General features: G+C 44.7%; 1 protein-coding gene and 1 long non-coding RNA gene across 3 annotated transcripts in view; one reads left to right on the top strand and one right to left on the bottom strand.

Moving 5' to 3' along the window:
• ANKRD66 (ankyrin repeat domain 66) overlaps positions 1 to 6,161 on the top strand; it is a 15,818-nt gene extending 9,657 nt beyond the window's left edge. The window contains exon 5 of one of the 2 annotated variants that reach the window (XM_070360889.1): positions 3,052 to 6,161. In XM_070360889.1, coding sequence (XP_070216990.1) covers positions 3,052 to 3,253 — 202 coding nt within the window. In that variant the 3' untranslated portion in view covers positions 3,254 to 6,161. The remainder of the gene's footprint in view (positions 1 to 3,051) is intronic. The other variant, XM_070360888.1, reaches the window with a different exon arrangement.
• LOC138984923 (uncharacterized) lies at positions 3,033 to 18,399 on the bottom strand. The gene is made up of 3 exons (XR_011462174.1): positions 17,956 to 18,399; positions 9,517 to 9,617; positions 3,033 to 3,168 (listed from the first exon to the last, which is right to left on the bottom strand). It is a non-coding gene; the product is annotated as an uncharacterized lncRNA (long non-coding RNA).

Below are 18,399 nucleotides of genomic sequence, written 5' to 3'. Positions count from 1 at the left end.
AGAGACTTCACAGTGGAGAGGAATGGAGAATAAGGCTGGATGGGTGAGCAAGCAAGTGGATGTGAACTCATCAGAGGACTGGCAAGATGAAACAGAGGCTCTAGCTAAGTTACTCCTATAGGGGAAGAGGTGGAAATGATGCTGTGCAGCCTGGACTGAATGTACTTACCCTACAGGCAAGGAGATCACATAAGGAATTTTTTAATGCTTCATTTTGCAAGTAGGTGAGGGCATGGGCTAGGATGATGAAGGGAAAAAATATAAAAGAATATCAAAAGAAGCTTAGACAGGATTTGACGGTTTTCAGAATATTCTAGGTATCCTAGTGGAACAATCAACATTCAATTCAGTTTTTCACTTCTTTTTAGAAGTGTTAGTTTCCCCATATAGTTATTTTAAGTTGATATGTTGTATTTTTGTTTTTATTCAATTCGATATTTTTTTTTCTGGCCACACAGCAGGCAGGATTTGGTTCCCCTATCAAGGATGGAATCCGTGTCCCCCACAAGCGGGAAGGCTAGTCTCAGCCACTGGGCCACCAGGGAAGTCCTTGATTCAGCTTCTCTTAAGTTGTAAATCTCTCATTCAACAAATATTTCTTTCAGGAGAAATTAATACATTGTAAATCAACTCTACTTCAGTAAAATTTAAGAAAACAATTATTTTTGAGCCCTACTATATGCATGGCAGCGGGTCCCTGGTAGTTTAGACAGTTAGAAATCTGCCTGCAGTGTAGCAGACGCAGGTTCTATCGCTGGGTCGGAAAGATCCCCTAGAGAAGGAAATGGCAACCCGTTCCAGTATTCTTGCCTGAAGAATCCCATGGACAGAGGAGCCTGGCGAGCTACGATCCATAGGGTTTCAAAGAGTCGGACACGACTGGGGGACTAACACTTTCACTTTCACATGCATGGCATCGAACTAAATACTAAAAAGGATGTAACGATGCAGCAAATACAGTGCTGGGCAATAAGAAGCTCTCTGTCTCAGAGAAGAGATAACTTGTTTATATAAATTACACTAACGCAAGATAGACAGTGACAGAGGTCAAAAGAGCGGGCTGGAGGAGGGACACTGTGTGGTCTGAATACGGAGAGGTCACTTCTATCTTATTGAGGGCACAGGGGCTGAGGGACAAGCTGGTTTTCTATCCACTGAATGAATGGTGCATTTCATCATGCTTTGCACTTAAAATACTGTTTGCTCTGGCTATACGATCATCTATCCTCTCAAATTGCATTTGTCCTCATACTGACTCAAATACTATCTCTGTGAACTGGCTTTCACCAGTGTCCTTAAAGAAGTCACATGCTAACCTTTGGCCTCATATACAATATTTTTTGTATGCTTCTCATTGCCTGTGCATGTCTGATGATCAGTTCATCTATTTTTCTATAACCTATTCTATGATTTATATATACATATATATCTCTCATTTATATAATATCATCTAACTATGCTTTACATAAATCTATCTATACATACAATATATGTGACTGTAATTTTTATTTTCTTCTCTACATGTTTCTGTACTTTAAAATTTTCTACAATGAACAGACACAGCTTTTATAATCAGTGAAATATGCCATTAAAAAATAAACGATAGGACTTCTCTGGTGATCCAGTGGTTAAGACTTCACCTTCCATTGCAGGAGGTTCAAGCTAAGATCCCACATGCCTCACAGCCACAAAACCAAAACCTAAAACAGGAGCAATACTGTGCATGTGTGCTAAGTAGCTTCAGTCGTGAGTCACTCTTAGTGACCCCATGGACAATAGCAAATTCAATAAAGACTTTAAAAATGGTCCTGGTCCACATTAAAAAAAAATCTTTAAATAAAATAGATAAATGAAGGAAAACAGTCTTCTGATGTCAGAGGGAGAGCAGTGAGCTGTCCTGAAGCGAAATCTTAGTTCCTTGCCCAGGAATTAAACCTGGGTTTAAACCTGAATAAAAACCAAGAGCCCTAGCCACTACTCACCAGGGGCTAGAGGCTAGAAGCAAAGTGGCCCTGGGCTCTTGCCCCTGTTTGAAAACAAGAATGTTTCAAGGAGGCAAAAGCTGTACAAAAAGGTACGAAGTTTACTATTAGAGACACACAGCACAGTGTATGGGGGGCTTCCCTGGTGACTCAGCTGGTAAAGAATCCGCCTGCAAAGCAGGAGACCTGGGTTTGATCCCTGGGTTGGGAAGATCCCTGGAGAAGGGAATGGCTACCCACTCCAGTATTCTGGCCTGGAGAACTCCATGGATTGTATAGTCCATGGGGTCACAAAGAGTTGGACACGACTAAGTGACTTTCACTTTCACAATGTGTGGGAGAGCACACAGGAAAACAGTTAGTTTATCTAACTCAGAAGCAGGGCAGAGATACACACTCAGAGAGAAACGGTATGGGTATCCTCTCTATTGAGGAGGAGCGCAGTAAGTCAGACCCTAGGCGGAGATACACACCCAGAGAGCAGTGTGGCGCTCTGAGCAAGGCGGAGCGCAGTATGGAGGTGATGTAAATCACTTACACAGGCTAGTCCTTCCGGGTCTTTGTTTACCTTTGGCCAATTATCTTGTTTCTTTTTTTACCCTGATGGTCCATGAACCCTTGCTAAGAAGCACGAGCAACTTTTTTCTAAGATGGATCCCATCATACAGACCTGTGGGTGCATGTCCACATTTACTATGGGATGGGGTCCCCTCCCTTTTCGACCCTCAAGAAGCCTTCCTGCGTACGTACAAACAGGGCAGTCTTCCTTGACCTCTATTGATGTGAGCATTTAAAAAATGAGCAGGGCCTTCAAGCTAAGTGGTTGTCTTTGATTCTATGAACATTTGACCCAGGCACCCCAGTCTTCTCCACCTCAAAGTATTGCTAGTTTCTTTAGTGTCTGAGACCTCTCTAAGTGTACACTTGGAAATGCTCGAACTTGACCTCATTTCTCCTTGAGTGAATGGCCTAGGTGCCCAGGCCGCATGCAGAGGGTAGAGGAGAGGCTGCTCCACAGGCTGGACATGCTGTCTGATGCAGGGGTTGAGAGCTGGCTTCCCTCTCCTAGGGCTGAACCCCAGTGCCGGGAATATCGCCAGGTCGCCAGGAGGATGGGGCTGCAACTCGATCAGCGAGATGAAGACTGGGACGCCAAGAAGAGGGAGCTGGAGCTGTCTCTTCCTTCCTGGAATAAAAACACTAATAAGAAAAAGAGTAAGAAAACTGGAGGCCCAAGCAGGCTCAGCAATACCAAGGAGAGGGGAGCATGAGAGGCCCGCCTCCCAGGGACTGTAGGTGTGTTACCTGGCGGGACACTTTCCATGGTGCCGTACTAGATGTTGTAAGGTATGTGTTGTCCTGGCATGATTTTACTCCTAGATCCTTAATTACCCACATGGCTTTGACTGGTAGCTCCTGATCTGTCATTCAATCCTCAAGTCTGGCCTGGGCACTCTATATATGGGCTGTTCCTCCATGCCAGTACCTATTGTCTCCAAGAGCTACCAAGAGAAGACAAATATCAGCTGCTTGCATTTTGTCATCAATGATTTACGCTGTCAGCATCTCCTGAGCCTCCATATGCAATTACAGAGTTTCAGGGGCAAAGAAAACTTCTGCTAAGGAAACTTAGTTGTTTCAATGGGAAAAAAAAAAAAAGCAACAACAAAATCTCAGAAATCTCCAACATTCTCAGGTCAGTTAATCTATGAAAAAAAAATTACTTGTTGTCATATAGACCAAGAAAAGAAGTGAAGAGATGTAGCTTTGAATTTCCAGATGTATGTGTGTGTGTGTGTGTGTGTGTGTGTGTGTGTAGGTGGCGTACAAGCCCACAATCTAGCAGGGCAAAAATCCCTTCTACACAGGAGAAACAATTTGGCCATAAGATTGGCTCAGTGAAAAATTAAAAACCTTAAATTAATTTTATTCTGCTTAATAATGAGAGCTGGCGTAAAATCATGGAACTTGTAACTATAACTTTACTTGATCAACTGTATATTTTAGGGTATCTAAATATAGATCAGGTATTTCCAATGAAAATGCTGCATTCAAATTGAGATATGCTATAAATGTGAAGTACAGATGGTAATTTTAAGACAGAATAAAAAATGTAAAATAGCTCATCAATAATATTAATTGCAGGTTGAAATATAATATTTTGAATATTGGGATTAAATAAAACATATTACTAACATGAATTTTGCCTTTCTCCTTTCAGTTTTTTTAAAATGTGGCTAGTAGAGTGTTTAAAATTGCATAGGTGAAAAAAAAAATGCATAGGTGGCTTGATTTTTTTTCCTTATTAACTAGTACTATAGTAGAAACAGACAATATTTAGAGTCTCCACTAAGTAGCTGATCTGGTGCCCTTGAATTGACTACCCCACATTCTAAGTTGATTAATTTTTCTGCCTAAATCAATATCTTGAGGCACCTGACATTGTGTTAATTACACGCTCCTCAATGCTTATACAAATATAGGTTGAATTTTCTAAAATAAATGAATGCTTGAGCATCTTACAGGAAAGCAGTGTAGCTGTGGAGGACACCCTGTCTAGTGTTCATCCCTCTGGAGCATCAATTTTCTTTCTCTTATCCCTGCAGTTTATAGATGTGGTTCCTGCTGCCATCCTTGTATTGGTCCTCAACAAGCAGCAGCTCCAGCTGGACCAATGCATCTTCTTCTGGGATTGTGAATGGGGATACCCTGCTTGCTGGTTTTGAGAGGGTAACAGGCAGGAAGGACAGGAGTCTCCAAATGGAGGATATAGGCTGCAAGTGTCAGACATTTTTTATCTCTCTCTTAAGCAGCAGGAGGAAGCAAATTACTAGCTTTATATTTTTTCCACTTCTCTATACAAATTAAAAAAGAGGTTTCTTTTAAAATTCTCTGTTGCCATGAGGACACCTGATTCCCCCTGAACTTAACTTTTCTCAAATCTTATGGAAATGTTTATCTTAAGCTATGTTAATGAACAGCATACTTGCCCTAGACTCTGTCCAAGGGAGAAGGGAAGAGGGAAGGGAGGGAGGGAGAGGGGTGAGGGGTGGAAGTGGGTGGAAAAGGGCCCAGGCTGCAACACTGAGACCCCAAAGTTGACAAAAACAAAGTCCTATAGTTTTCCCCCTCATCACTTAAATTGAGCCCCATCTTTTCATAGGGCCCCTCACTGATGGACCCCCGCACTGGTAAGCCCCCTCCCTCACTGGGCACTAATTGCCCTCCCTGAGTCCCCTGCTGATTTAGAAACCTCAGTCTTCTCAACAGCCCCCTTGTCATAACTTTCCCCCTACCCTTGGCCCTGGTCACACTCTCAGAAAGACCCCACTCAGGACCTGTGACACCAGGCTGGGCCCAGAGGGGAGGAAGCTGCAGGTTCTGGCCTTCCTATCCCAGCCAGGACCTTCCTGGGGTCCTTACTCCCTAAGCATCCTCAGGAACAGGGTGGTCTTCATGTCCACCCTCTCCCCTCATCATTGCCTTTGGCCCCTGAGTGACTCCCTAATGGTTCTTCCTCTAGGGCAATTTGTCCTTCTGGGCGCTGGCCACCAGGTGCTGCGCTGACCAAATGGCATGGAAATCTTGCCCAGAGGTCAGACCTGGAGGGTGGCAGATTCAGTCTGGCTCTGGTCTGGGTGTTCATTTTCAGAGGAATATTAATAATGGGAGCTTGTGGACAAGAAGCTGGGAGGTAATGTTAGGGGAAGCACACTGATTGAAACCACCCACCCTGGCCAGGCACCATAGTAACTATTTGCATGAGTTGTTTTACGACAGGATGTTTTGGTAAGGGATACGGAACTAATAAGCCTCCACCAACCGGAAGAGTTTGGGAAAGGTCAAATGAAGACACCGCATGTCCGACCACCTCCCAGAATTCTTCTCTCTGGCATCCATCTTGGCTGAACGAGGCGTGCACCACCAGGAAGTACTCTGAGTCAGAGTGATTGGCTAAAGACAACCTGGAAACGAATCCTGTCACCATAAAACCCGAGACTGCAAGCCATGTGACAGAGCTGTTCTCCTGGGTTCCCTTACCCTACTGCTCTCCCCTGGGGGTCCTTTCCCAATAAAATCTTTTGCTTTGTCAGCACATGTGTCTCCTCGGACAATTCATTTCCAAGTGTTAGACAAGAGCCCAGTTTCAGGCCTTGGAAAGGGTCCCCTTTCCTGCAACAGTAAGGGCTAGGGCCATCTACCAGGCCTGCTCCCTCAGCCCAGGTGGGTTCCGTGGAGGAGAATTAATAGAGGCAGGAATAGTGAAAGGGAAGGTATTTTAAGACCCGTCCCTCCCAGGTGCACAGTGGTGAAGTATCTGCCTGCAATGCAGGAGACACAAGACCTGTGTGGTTCAATCCCTGGGTCAGGAAGGTCCCTTGGAGAAGAAAATGGCAACCCACTCCAGTGTTCTTGCCTGGTAAATTCCATGGACAGAGGAGTCTGCGGGCTACTGTCCATGGGGTGGCAAAGAGTTGGACACAACTGAGCCACTGAGCACGCACATTTTAAGAGCCAGGACTCCTACAGTACAATTGGCCCCCCTGAAGTGTCTAAACAGATGGGTAAGCACTCTCCAGGGGTTTTATAGATTCCTGCTTAAGACTAGGCCGGACTCAGAAATTTCTGTGGCCCCCTCTTCAACTTTCACATTCTACCTGGGTAATAAAATAAGAAAAAGGGGACTTCCCTGCCTTTCAGTGGCTGAGACTCTACACTCCCGATGCAGGGGGCTCAGGTTCGATTTCCATCAGGAAGCTAGATCCCACATGCCCAACTAAACATCCTGCATACCACAACAAAGATCAAAGATCCAAGAGCTGCAACTAAAACTTGGTACAGTGAAAATAAATAAATATTTTTTAAAAGGAATGCATCCTAAATACTTTACTATCAGTGATGTATTCACTTCTTTAACAAAAAAAAAAAAAAAAGAAAGAGAATTTTTACTAAAGAGTCTTCCCCTGGGAATGTGAAGTCTTCATGAGAACGTGGACCAATAACATATAACCTCAGAAGAGTGAAGTGGCTAATACTATGATGGGGCTGAGGAAGGGTAGAGGAGTGTTCTAGCAAAAGAAAGAAAAGATGGACAGAGACAGACAGCAAGACAGTGAGTGAGCACGCTCACAACCTTTCTAGTTTCCAGTTCTGGCTCCTTACTCAGGAAATCTGTGAAATACCACTTTCATAATGAGATTTCCTCTTTTGCTTACAGTACATTGACTTGATTGCTTTCTCCCTCACAACCAATCTTTCTTCATAAGCACCGTATTTTAAGATCATGGGCATATGAGTCAAGCAGGCTTAGGTTTGTAACCTCCCCTAGGAAGCGGGCAAAATAATCCTTACAGCCTGGGGTTGCTGTGCAGATGAGACGATGTGTAAGATGCTGGCACTGGCACTCTGTACCTGGTACATGTAATGGCTAATTGTATTACTTATAGGGGTGAGCTCAGTTTTCCCCTGAGAACCCCAAAGAGATCCAGAATGAATGCCTTTTATGGGTTGAGTGAGGCGCGCCATTGTTCAGTGCATAAATACCCCCTGCCTAGTTTTGTGGCACAGGTAATAGCCCTTCTTCCCTTGGTTGGACCAAACTGTGGTGTGTGTTCTTCGGGTCCTTCACTGGGTCCATAACCCATGGCCTCCCAGTGTCCTTACTGAGTCCTCCTTTCATTGTTATCCTCATCGAGGCATTAGGAGAAGGAATATATTTCTGGTCCCACTCGAGTTTGTATACTTTATAAGAACAACAGAAAGAGGACACAAAAATAGCTTCCTTGTCAGTTCAGTTCAGTTCAGTCGCTCACTCGTGTCCGACTATTTGCAACCCCATGAATCACAGCACGCCAGGCCTCCCTGTCCATCACCAACTCCCAGAGTTCACTCAGACTCACGTCCATCAAGTCAGTGATGCCATCCAGCCATCTCATCCTCTGTCGTCCCCTTCTCCTCCTGCCCCCAATCCCTCCCAGCATCAGAGTCTTTTACAATGAGTCAACTCTTCGCATGAGGTGGCCAAAGTACTGGAGTTTCAGCTTCAGCATCATTCTTTCCAAAGAAATCCCAGGGCTAATCTCCTTCAGAATGGACTGGTTGGATCTCCTTGCAGTCCAAGGGACTCTCAAGAGTCTTCTCCAACACCACAATTCAGAAGCATCAATGAAGAAGCTATTGCCATGCAGATTCCTTTTTTTTTTTTTTTTTTGCCATTCAGATTCTGTACTAAGCACTTTACATGTATTATATCTACTCTGCATGACACACCTGCAAGGCAGGTATCATCCCCAGTTGACATCACAAACTAAAATTCTGAGAGGCTGAGTGACTTGCCCTAGGCTGATCTCGGTGGCCTCGCTTGCAATGGCTTGAGTTCCCAGTCAGAGATCGGGTTGGGTCAGAGCGGTTGAAAGCACCAGATCCTAGCCACTAGATCAGTGGTCAGTGACAAGGGCCCTGGCCCTTAGGCTTTGCAGAAAAGAATTCCCACAAAGACAGAAAGTAGTAAAACAAGTGAAATATTTTTTAAGAGAGAAAATACAATATGTGTGGATAGACACGTGGGCAGACTCAGCGAGAGAGAGAGAGAGAGAGAGACAGAGAGACAGAGAGAGAGAGAGAGTCGCTTAGTCGCACCCTTGTGGCAGTTTGAATTACTTTTATGTGGCATTTCTTCCAGATTTCCTTTGGTCAGCCATTTTAATTTGCCTGGGTTCACAGTCCATATTTGGTTTATCTCAGGGTCTTCCCATGTGTGCACATGCATCCCTTAGCCAAATGGATTCTACCGAAAAGGTGTCTGGGTAGAATATCTCTTGACATAATTCCTCCCTCCAAGGAGCCTTTCTGTGCCTGTGTGGTAGTGGAGGTCTCCTAACTTCAAGAAAAGAAATATGTGGTCCGAACAGGGCCCAGCCTCCTCTCTTTATTGTCCTGTTATCTTGTCTTGGAGTTTCAGTCCACAGGGAATGAAACCCCGATGCTTTACCCTGGGGGTGCCCATCTGCCTCCTGCCTCGAGGCCATCTGGCTGATGGCTCATAAAATCTTGAAAGCCTGCCTGGACTGGAAGGAACTCTAACCCTGCAAGCTGAAACCTCAGGCAAGTTGCTTAACATCTATAGTTTTCTTCATTGTAACTTGGGGAGGACAGAATGTCTATACCATAGCGTTGTGGGGAGAATTAAATGAGATAACTCATGTTAAGCACTTGGTACAATGCTTTCCACATTTAAGGGTCTTTAAATTACCTGGACATCTTTTCTTGGCCATGGAAAAATTTTATATCTTATTTTAAAAAGCCATTATTTATGAACAGATTCTAAGAACTGTACCATGGAACAGAGCACTCAGGGTGTGTCTTCCTGAAAATGCCAGAGAAAATGCAGTCAACAGTTCTATTGTTCGGTATTTATGATATCAAAGGAGTTTGTGGAATTTATTTTTTACAGCATGAATTATTTGGCATTGCTTGAGAAAGAGTCCCAAACAGCTTGAGTTCAGCCAAAAACATTATTAAGGTTTTTTCTTACCAGCATTCTGACTTTCATCTTTGACCTTATGAATTCAGGCCAACACTTTTTCTGTTTCTGTCCTGTATACTCTGTTGGCAGGCAGTGTGCACTTAAAAGCCCTGAAAAGAGAAACTTCGTGGGTGAAGACAAAAACACCCTACCAAAAAATGTTAACCAAATCCCATGTCTCACACAGGCTTCCCTGGTGGCTCAGATGGTAAAGAATCCGCCTGCAAAGCAGGAGACCTGGTTTCAATCCCTGGGTCAGGAAGATCCTCTGGAGGAGGAAATGGCAACCCACTCCAGACCTGAAGTGTATAATCTCATCTCACATCTGAATTCTTTTCCTTCGAGACTGCCACTGCCTGTCAAGCTGGGCTGCTCACTGCCTGGTGTTTTGCCAAAAATTTTAACTTTGGTTTCAGGTTTGAAGGATTCATTAATAAGGACTGTAGCCTATGAAGCTCCTCTGTCCATGGAATTTTCCAGGCAAGAGTACTGGAGTGGGTTGCCATATCCTTCTCCAGGGGATCTTCCCAACCCAGGGATCGAACCCAAGTCTCCCACATTGCAGGCAGATGCTTTACCATCTGAGCCACCAGGGAAGCCCAAAGAAACCACTAGTTAAACTCAAATAAACACTTTCAATAGTTAATAGAGAATTTTCTAATTTACTTTCAGTATACAATCATAACCCATATACATCTCCTAAATGGGTTGACAGCATCCGGGGTCAAGTCAAACAGCACTAGGAAATCCCCTGTAATAGCAGTCTGGAGTCCCCAGTGGGAATAGGTCCCAGGCAGCATAATCACTCCACAGGTGAGACTTCAAAATTGCCGTGTGGGTGTTCTCACTAATAATCCCAGGCTGCAAACTAATACCATCATCAGTTTGGGAGTGTCGACTAAAAAAAGATGTACAACTTGAGAGTTGTGACTTAAGTTTTATTTGGGGCAAAATGAGGACCACAGCCCAGGAGGCAGCATCTCCGATAGTTCTGAGAGACTCCTCCAAAGTGGCAGTGGGGGAAAGTCAATATATAAAGATTTTGGTGAAGGGGGAGTTCAGTGCCATGAAGCACTCATTTTACAAAAGGTTTTTGTTAGTCAAGAGGATTGATGTCAACATGAAGGGATTTAGTGCTTCTCTAAATATGAGAAAATTTGTATGCAGGTCAGGAAGCAACAGTTAGAACTGGACATGGAACAACAGACTGGTTCCAAATAGGAAAAGGAGTACGTCAAGGCTGTATATTGTCACCCTGCTTGTTTAACTTCTATGCAGAATACATCATGAGAAACGCTGGACTGGAAGAAACACAAGCTGGAATCAAGATTGCTGGGAGAAATATCAATAACCTCAGATATGCAGAGGACACCACCCTTATGGCAGAAAGTGAAGAAGAACTAAAAAGCCTCTTGATGAAAGTGAAAGAGGAGAGTGAAAAAGTTGGCTTAAAGCTCAACATTCAGAAAACGAAGATCATGGCATCTGGTCCCATCACTTCATGGGAAATAGATGGGGAAACAGTGGAAACAGTGTCAGACTTTATTTTAGGGGGCTCCAAAATCACTGCAGGTGGTGACTGCAGCCAGGAAATTAAAAGACGCTTACTCCTTGAAAGGAAAGTTATGACCAACCTAGATAGCATATTCAAAAGCAGAGACATTACTTTGCCAACAGAGGTCCGTCTAGTCAAGGCTATGGTTTTTCCTGTGGTCATGTATGGATGTGAGAGTTGGACTGTGAAGAAAGCTGAGTGCTGAAGAATTGATGCTTTTGAACTGTGGTGTTGGAGAAGACTCTTGAGAGTCCCTTGGACTGCAAGGAGATCCAACCAGTCCATCCTGAAGGAGATCAGCCCTGGGATTACTTTGGAAGGAATGATGCTAAAGCTGAAACTCCAGTACTTTGGCCACCTCATGCGAAGAGTTGACTCATTGGAAAAGACTCTGATGCTGGGAGGGATTGGGGGCAGGAGGAGAAGGGGACGACAGAGGACGAGATGGCTGGATGGCATCACTGACTCGATGGACGTGAGTCTGAGTGAACTCCGGGAGTTGGTGATGGACAGGGAAGCCTGGCGTGCTGTGATTCATGGGGTTGCAAAGAATCAGACACGGCTGAGCGACTGAACTGACTGAAATATGAGGAGATGCAAGCATTGAGATCATAAAATCTATTCCTAAAAACATCCATCTACAGACCTGTCCCACCAGATTCCCTGGAGCACAGTGCCTCACTCCACCCTGAACTCCCTCAGAGGGTGTTGAAGGTCAACAGCTATGGCAGCACTGGGTTCATTCTCCTAGAGGCAGATGGCAAACACCTTTGCTGTTCAGTCATTGACAATGCTTTTATGTGAAGTCACTCCGTCGTGTCCAACTCTTTGCGACCCCATGGACTGCAGCCTCCCAAGCTCCTCCATCCATGGGATTTTCCAGGCAAGAGTACTGGAGTGGGTAGTTGACTGGAGCAAACTGTAGCTCTGGTTTTATGTTAACCTTTTTTTTTTTTTTTTTACAATGTTGTTTGTTTTTTCTTGCAAATTTTGGAATGTTGCTAAGCCTGGGGCTCGGTTGGTCAGACCCCCTCCAGGGGCTCAACAATTCCAAGATCTGCCTCCTATTTTATCTATGGTGCCCTGGGCTTGCACTCACAGCAGGCACGTAGTCAGGGCAGTGTCCAGGGAGGTTGGAAACAAGGTCAGAGGCCTGCCCTGCTTTCTCTTTTCTCTGAAGCCCGAATAAGACTACTTCCATTTAATTTCCCTAACACCTGGTAATATTTACCAAGCGTGCTGGACATGTTACTGTGTCCCAGTCAATAATTCTGTGAGGCAGATGTTATAAGAGAGGACATAGGGGTTGAGGGAAGTTAGGTAACTTTCCTGGGCCGTACAACTGGCAAAGGACAGAACTGGAACTTGGACTTAACCAGCTCCACAGCCTGGCCACGTGTCGATGGTATTACTGGACCTCTGCACACTGCCCTGGTTCCTGCTGCCTCTGGTAGACTTCCTACACATCTACAGATTGGCTATATTGTATACCTCATATAAATGGAATTGTGCCATATTTGTCCTTCTATGACCTGTTTATTTCACAGAGGATAATATCACTCAAGCAGGTTGGCCAGGGAATTTGGCTCAGATGGTAAAGAATCTGCCTGCAATGCAGGAGACCCAGATTTGCTCCCTGGATCAGGAAGATCCCCTGGAGGAGGACATAGCAACCCACTCCAGTATTCTTGCCTGGAGAATCCCATGGACAAAGGACCCTGGCAGACTACAGTTCATAGGGTTGCAAAGAGTCAGACATGACTGAGCGACTTTTTCTTCTTCTTCTTGAGCCACGCTGATAGATTGAGGATGATAAGCTTGGGTCTTGAGAGCCATGCTGAGTAATCTGAACAATCCCATGTCACACCAGCGCCAACCCTTACCCTGGTGCCCCCTGATGAAACCTCTTCTATTTCAAGAGCAGGACAAGCAAAAGGAAAAGAAATTTAAAAGAAACAGTCAAGCTTGTGAACTGAGTTCAAAGGCATTGGTCTGTAAAAGCAACAACTATTACAGAATCCACAGGACACACACACACTCACACACACAAACTGTAAATGTTAAGCTTTATGAGAGAAGGCCATGTAATTTACTATTCTAAGATACTGTATCTGAATTTCTAGTCATAACAGAGTGAATAAACCCTCAGTTGTTTTTGTTTTGTTTGGCTATTGTTGTTGTTAAGCCACTTCAGTCATGTCCGACTCTGTGCGACCCCATAGACGGCAGCCCACCAGGCTCCCCCGTCCCTGGGATTCTCCAGGCAAGAACACTGGAGTGGGTTGCCATTTCCTTCTCCAATGCATTAAAGTGAAAAGCGAAAGTGAAGTCGCTCAGTTGTTTCCGACTCTTCGCAACCCCATGGACTGCAGCCTTCCAGGCTTCTCCATCCATGGGATTTTCCAGGCAAGAGTACTGGAGTGGGGTGCCATCGCCTTCTCCCTTGTTTGGCTATAAAAGATGTTAATTGCCTATGGAGAAAATTCCTAACGGAAATTAACAAAAATTGGTTCAAGATAAAGCATAATGCCTATGATGGGGAAATTGCCATGTCAAAAGGCATGAGGGCACAGGGCTACGAGTCAAAGCTTTAGCCCTACAGAGGCTTGAGCTCCAGCGCTCCCCAGCTAAGTGACAGTCAGACAGCTGTTAACTTTTATGAGCCTGTTTCTTCATCTGTAAGGCAGGATGAAGGAGACCTGGGTTTGATCCCTGGGTTGGGAAGATCCCCTAGAGAAGGCAATGGCAACCCACTCCAGTATTCTTGCCTGGAGAATCCCATGGACAGAGGAGCCTGGCGGGCTACAGTCCACGGGGTTGCAAAGAGTAGACATGACTGAGCAACTCACACTAAGGCAGGATAAAGGAGCTCAGGGTCACATTGTCATGGGAGTTCTAGTACTGAATGTTTAATAAGAGAAATCTTTTTGACTTTGCTTGAAGACTAGCATGATGTGTGGAAATAAGAAGATGGGACTTCTCTGATGGTCCAGTAGTTAAGATTCCACACTTCCACTGCATCAGGGGTGGAGGTTCAATCCCTGGTTGGGGATTAAATACTGAGTGTCACAGGGCCAAAAAAAGTTTTTTTAAAGAAGTAAGAAATAGGAAGATGATCTAGAGGGTAGACATTGTTTTCTCCAATTTCGGTTCCATTGGCTCTTGAAATGATTAAATGATATGTGACCAGGGAGAAAGAACTGAGAAAAACTGATGGGAGCAACCCTTCTCAAAGTTAATTAAAAACAAAGGATTCTACCAAAAATAAGATGAATTGATAGGGGAACAGAGGGATGGCTAGATGGCTGGGTAGGTTTCAAAGCAAACAGAGCTAGTAACAAATAGTTATGACAGAGTCTCTGTAAAGTTCTTTTAATTTTCTGTATGTTAAAAGTTATAACTGTTAAAAGTTTCATACTGTTGGAGGAAAAAAATCTAAAGCTTTTCTATAGCAGTGAGTGGCCTTTGAAAATGTTTATGGTGCTCCCAAGCCAGGGAACGAAGAACATCCTCTCACACTTAGCTGTGTAGCTGGAGTTGAGGACCCAGTGTAGACGATCTGGGTAAGTTCAAGCAATTCCATTTCTAAGCACTTTGAATGGCTCAGATGGTAAAGAATCTGTCTGCAATGCAGGAGACTTGGGTGCGATCCCTGGGTTGGGAAGATTCTCTGGAGAAGGAAATGGCAACCTATTCCAGTATTCTTGCTTGGAGTATCTCTTGGATAGAGGAACTTGGCAGGCTTGGACATAGGAGCTTAGCAGGCTACAGCCCACCGGGTTGCAGAGTCAGACACAAGTTCAAGTGGGTGATTAACATTTTCACTTGAACTTGAGCCATTTGGTTAGCCTGCCTTATCCTTAGTTTCCTTGTTTATAAGCAGTGAAAACTGTGCCTGCCTCATAGGAATAAATGTGAATATTCCGGACACCAAGGTTAGGAAATTAGAGTTATCAATATTCTTAGTATTAGAGTCAAAAGGACCTTCAAATTCGTTTAACTCAGACTCCTCCGTTTTACAGATGGACAATCAGATGCTCAGAGAGAAGTGATTTTCCCAGTGTCATACAGCTGCTTAGTTATAACACTGGCCTTTGAATTCAGGTCTTCTGTGTTCCAGTCCATCTTCTGTCCACTGGATCACTCTTCCTGCTGAGGCTTCCTTCCATCTTGTAAAATGCAGCAGACAAAGTATATGGCCATCAGTTACACCAATCTTTCTAGTGCAAGAGAGCAATAATCCAGCAGGAGGCAACCCAGGTTGGAGCAGTGGAACTTTCTCTCTGCCACACTCCAGCAGTCTTAAATTCCGTAAGATCAAGGGGCTTTGGGGCAGCTGGCCTTGAGCTTTCCAAGGACCTTTGGCCTGAGAAGTGCCATGGTTTTCGTTTGAGAACCAGAGCATGGTGTATAGCAACTTCATAGGTCCATTAGGTCCAGCTTCAGCCCCTTGCAGGTATATCTTGCCGCCTCTCATTCAACCAGAACAGGGCAAAGAAGCAGCTCCCTCCTAGAATATGACTGGGGCCCCAGGCCCGCCCGTTTTCACCTATGTCCCTCCATGTTAGCCTAGGAAACTTCAAACTCTTGCTAAATCTGTAGAAAAGAAAGGAGTGACCTTCTTCCCACTAGGAACCAAAGGACTGTTTAGCAATATTGCCCCAAGGGCTCAGAAATTGGAGATAACAGCTTCTGATTGCTACCTCATCATCCCATTTCTATACATCGTTCTAGTTTTCAGCCGAACTAAGCCACAAAGATTTCTGTCTAAAAATTTAATTTGCATGACCACATGACTCTGAAATTCTTTATCAGTTGCCATGAAACTTGATCACAGACCCTGAAGAATCCAAAGTAGTGAAATATCTTCCCTGAGAAGTTAAGGTTCCCTATGAAACAGTGAACTTTGATGTCTGAATATTATTGCTTTTACAAAAGTGTCAAGCTACATGCCACTTGGGAGTATCTTTCCCGCCATCAGAGAAATCTCTGGAACTGACTTGCAAAGAGCTGACAGGCATTAGTTTGTTTTTTTTTTTAACAGTTTTATTGAGGTATTATGTACATGATACCTCAGTATTATACATGTGTTTGACATGGATAATAACATGTCAAAAGTGTTCTCATTGTAAGTGTAAAATTCAATGATTTTAAGAATTTTATAACCTCATAGACCGTTTTCATTACACCAAAGAGATCCCTTCTGCTTCATAGGCTGTACTCCCCACTCTCCCTCCCAGCAAACATGATTCCATTTCTCTATAGATTTATCTTTTCTAGGCATTTCATAAAAAAATAGATGGATGTGTCACAGTAGATAGCCATATCTTTACGACTCACAAATTGGATCCATCACTTACTGACAATCATGGCCCAGGCACTGCGCGTGCTGCTTGTCTTTAATGAATGAAACAGACTAGATCCCATCCAGCTAGAAAGGCAAAAAGTTAACCCAAAACAATAACAGATGAAGATGGGCCGTGAAAAGGGTGGCCATGGGGTGGGGATGGGTGGGGGTCCCAGGAGGGTAAAATGAGGCAACTCAGAGTTGGCGTTAGGATGGCACTTAGATGGTGTCAAGCAGCCTAGGAGGGACTTCCTGGTGGAGGAGGGAAGTGACATAGTGGCCGTGCAAACAGATTGGAGCAGGGCCAGAAACAGGTATGAAGACCACCTGGGGAAGTGCTGGGGTAGCCCAGGGGAGAGGAGCCGCCGGAGGCAGTGTAGCCCAGGGAATGAAACTTGGATTCCCTGCCAGATGTATCTGTTTAACAGAGGAGTTTAACTTTGGATACTTCACATCTCTAAACTTCTCGTCTGTGAGCTGAGGAGACTAATGGACTGTCTTAGAAAGACTGTCCCTATGATAATTCAGTGGACAGAGGCATGTGCAGTATGTCACACAGGACCGGGCACGAAGGCTATGCTCAGCCACTGTGAGCTGGGGGGCCCGCTGAGGGGCCGCCCAGCCTCCCTCTGCTCAGAAAATGCGTGCTGAGCTTCCACACTGTGTTAAGCTCTGTGACCGAGGAGGAAGGCCTCATTCCTGCCTTCAAGCCATTTTCCTTGAGCAGGGTAAGTTCTTGACCGTTTCATACCCTGGACCCCTTTGGTTGTCTGGTGAAGCTTACAGACCTCTTCTCAAAATTGTATTTTAAAAGCACAAAATCAATCTATAAAAGGGCCCCGTGGATTCTCATGAATGACGGAAGTGGGAGGACCACCACTCTAGAGGTCTGGTATTATGAGAGAAAGCCTTTTTGTATTCTTGGATAGCCTTTGGAATAGAACAATTTTTTAGGCATTTACTGAGCACCTACTGTGCACTGGGCAGTAGAAATACAGCAGAGAATAAAATGACGTTCCTGACAGCAGAGAATAAAAATGACATTCCTGCTGTCATGACGGAGAAGGCAATGGCACCCCACTCCAGTACTCTCGCCTGGAAAATTCCATGGACGGAGGAGCCTGGTAGGCTGTAGTCCATGGGGTCGCAGAGAGTCGGACACGACTGAGCAACTTCACTTTCACTTTTCACTTTCATGCATTGGAGAAGGAAATGGCAACCCACTCCAGTGTTCTTGCCTGGAGAATCCCAGGGACGGGGGAGCCTGGTGGGCTGCCGTCTATGGGGTCGCACAGAGTTGGACATGACTGAAGCGACTTAAGCAGCAGCAGCAGCAGCTGTCATGAACTTACACAAGGGGGGTTGGCAATAAACAAATAAACTCAGAATCATACAGCATATCAGCTGGTGATAGGTGCTGTGGGAAAAATTAAGTATTTACAAAAATAAAACTCACAGAAACTGAGCCTCTAGAAGATCTCTCTCTCTTTCTCTCTCTCTCTCTCTCTCTCTCTCTCTGTCCCCAGACATGAGAATCCTCTCTTACCTGGAAGAGCATCAGCTTCTTGTTCTATTCAGACCTTCCACTGATTGGATGCGGCCAACCCACATTAGCAGAGAAGGCAATGGCACCCCACTCCAGTACTCTTGCCTGGAAAATTCCATGGACGGAGGAGCCTGGAAGGCTGCAGTCCATGGCGTCACTGAGGGTCGGACACGACTGAGCGACTTCACTTTCACTTTTCACTTTCGTGCATTGGAGAAGGAAATGGCAACCTGCCGGGGTCCAGCCCCGGTGGATCCAGGGAATTCGAAGCGAGGACGGCGTCAGCGAGGATCAGGAAACAACTGCTTAATTAAACTTTAATTAAGGATATAAAGAGTAATAGAATAAGGATAGCTCAGTGAAGAAATTCAGTGGAGAAAAAAGGCTGAAATAAGGATAGCTCAGTAGGAAAATTCAGTGAAGAAAAGAGGCTGAATAATTCAA

The sequence above is a fragment of the Bos mutus genome, chromosome 23 (genome assembly GCF_027580195.1).
Source record: "Bos mutus isolate GX-2022 chromosome 23, NWIPB_WYAK_1.1, whole genome shotgun sequence".
Classification (NCBI taxonomy): domain Eukaryota; kingdom Metazoa; phylum Chordata; class Mammalia; order Artiodactyla; family Bovidae; genus Bos; species Bos mutus.
This window is presented reverse-complemented; position numbering and strand designations above follow the sequence as displayed.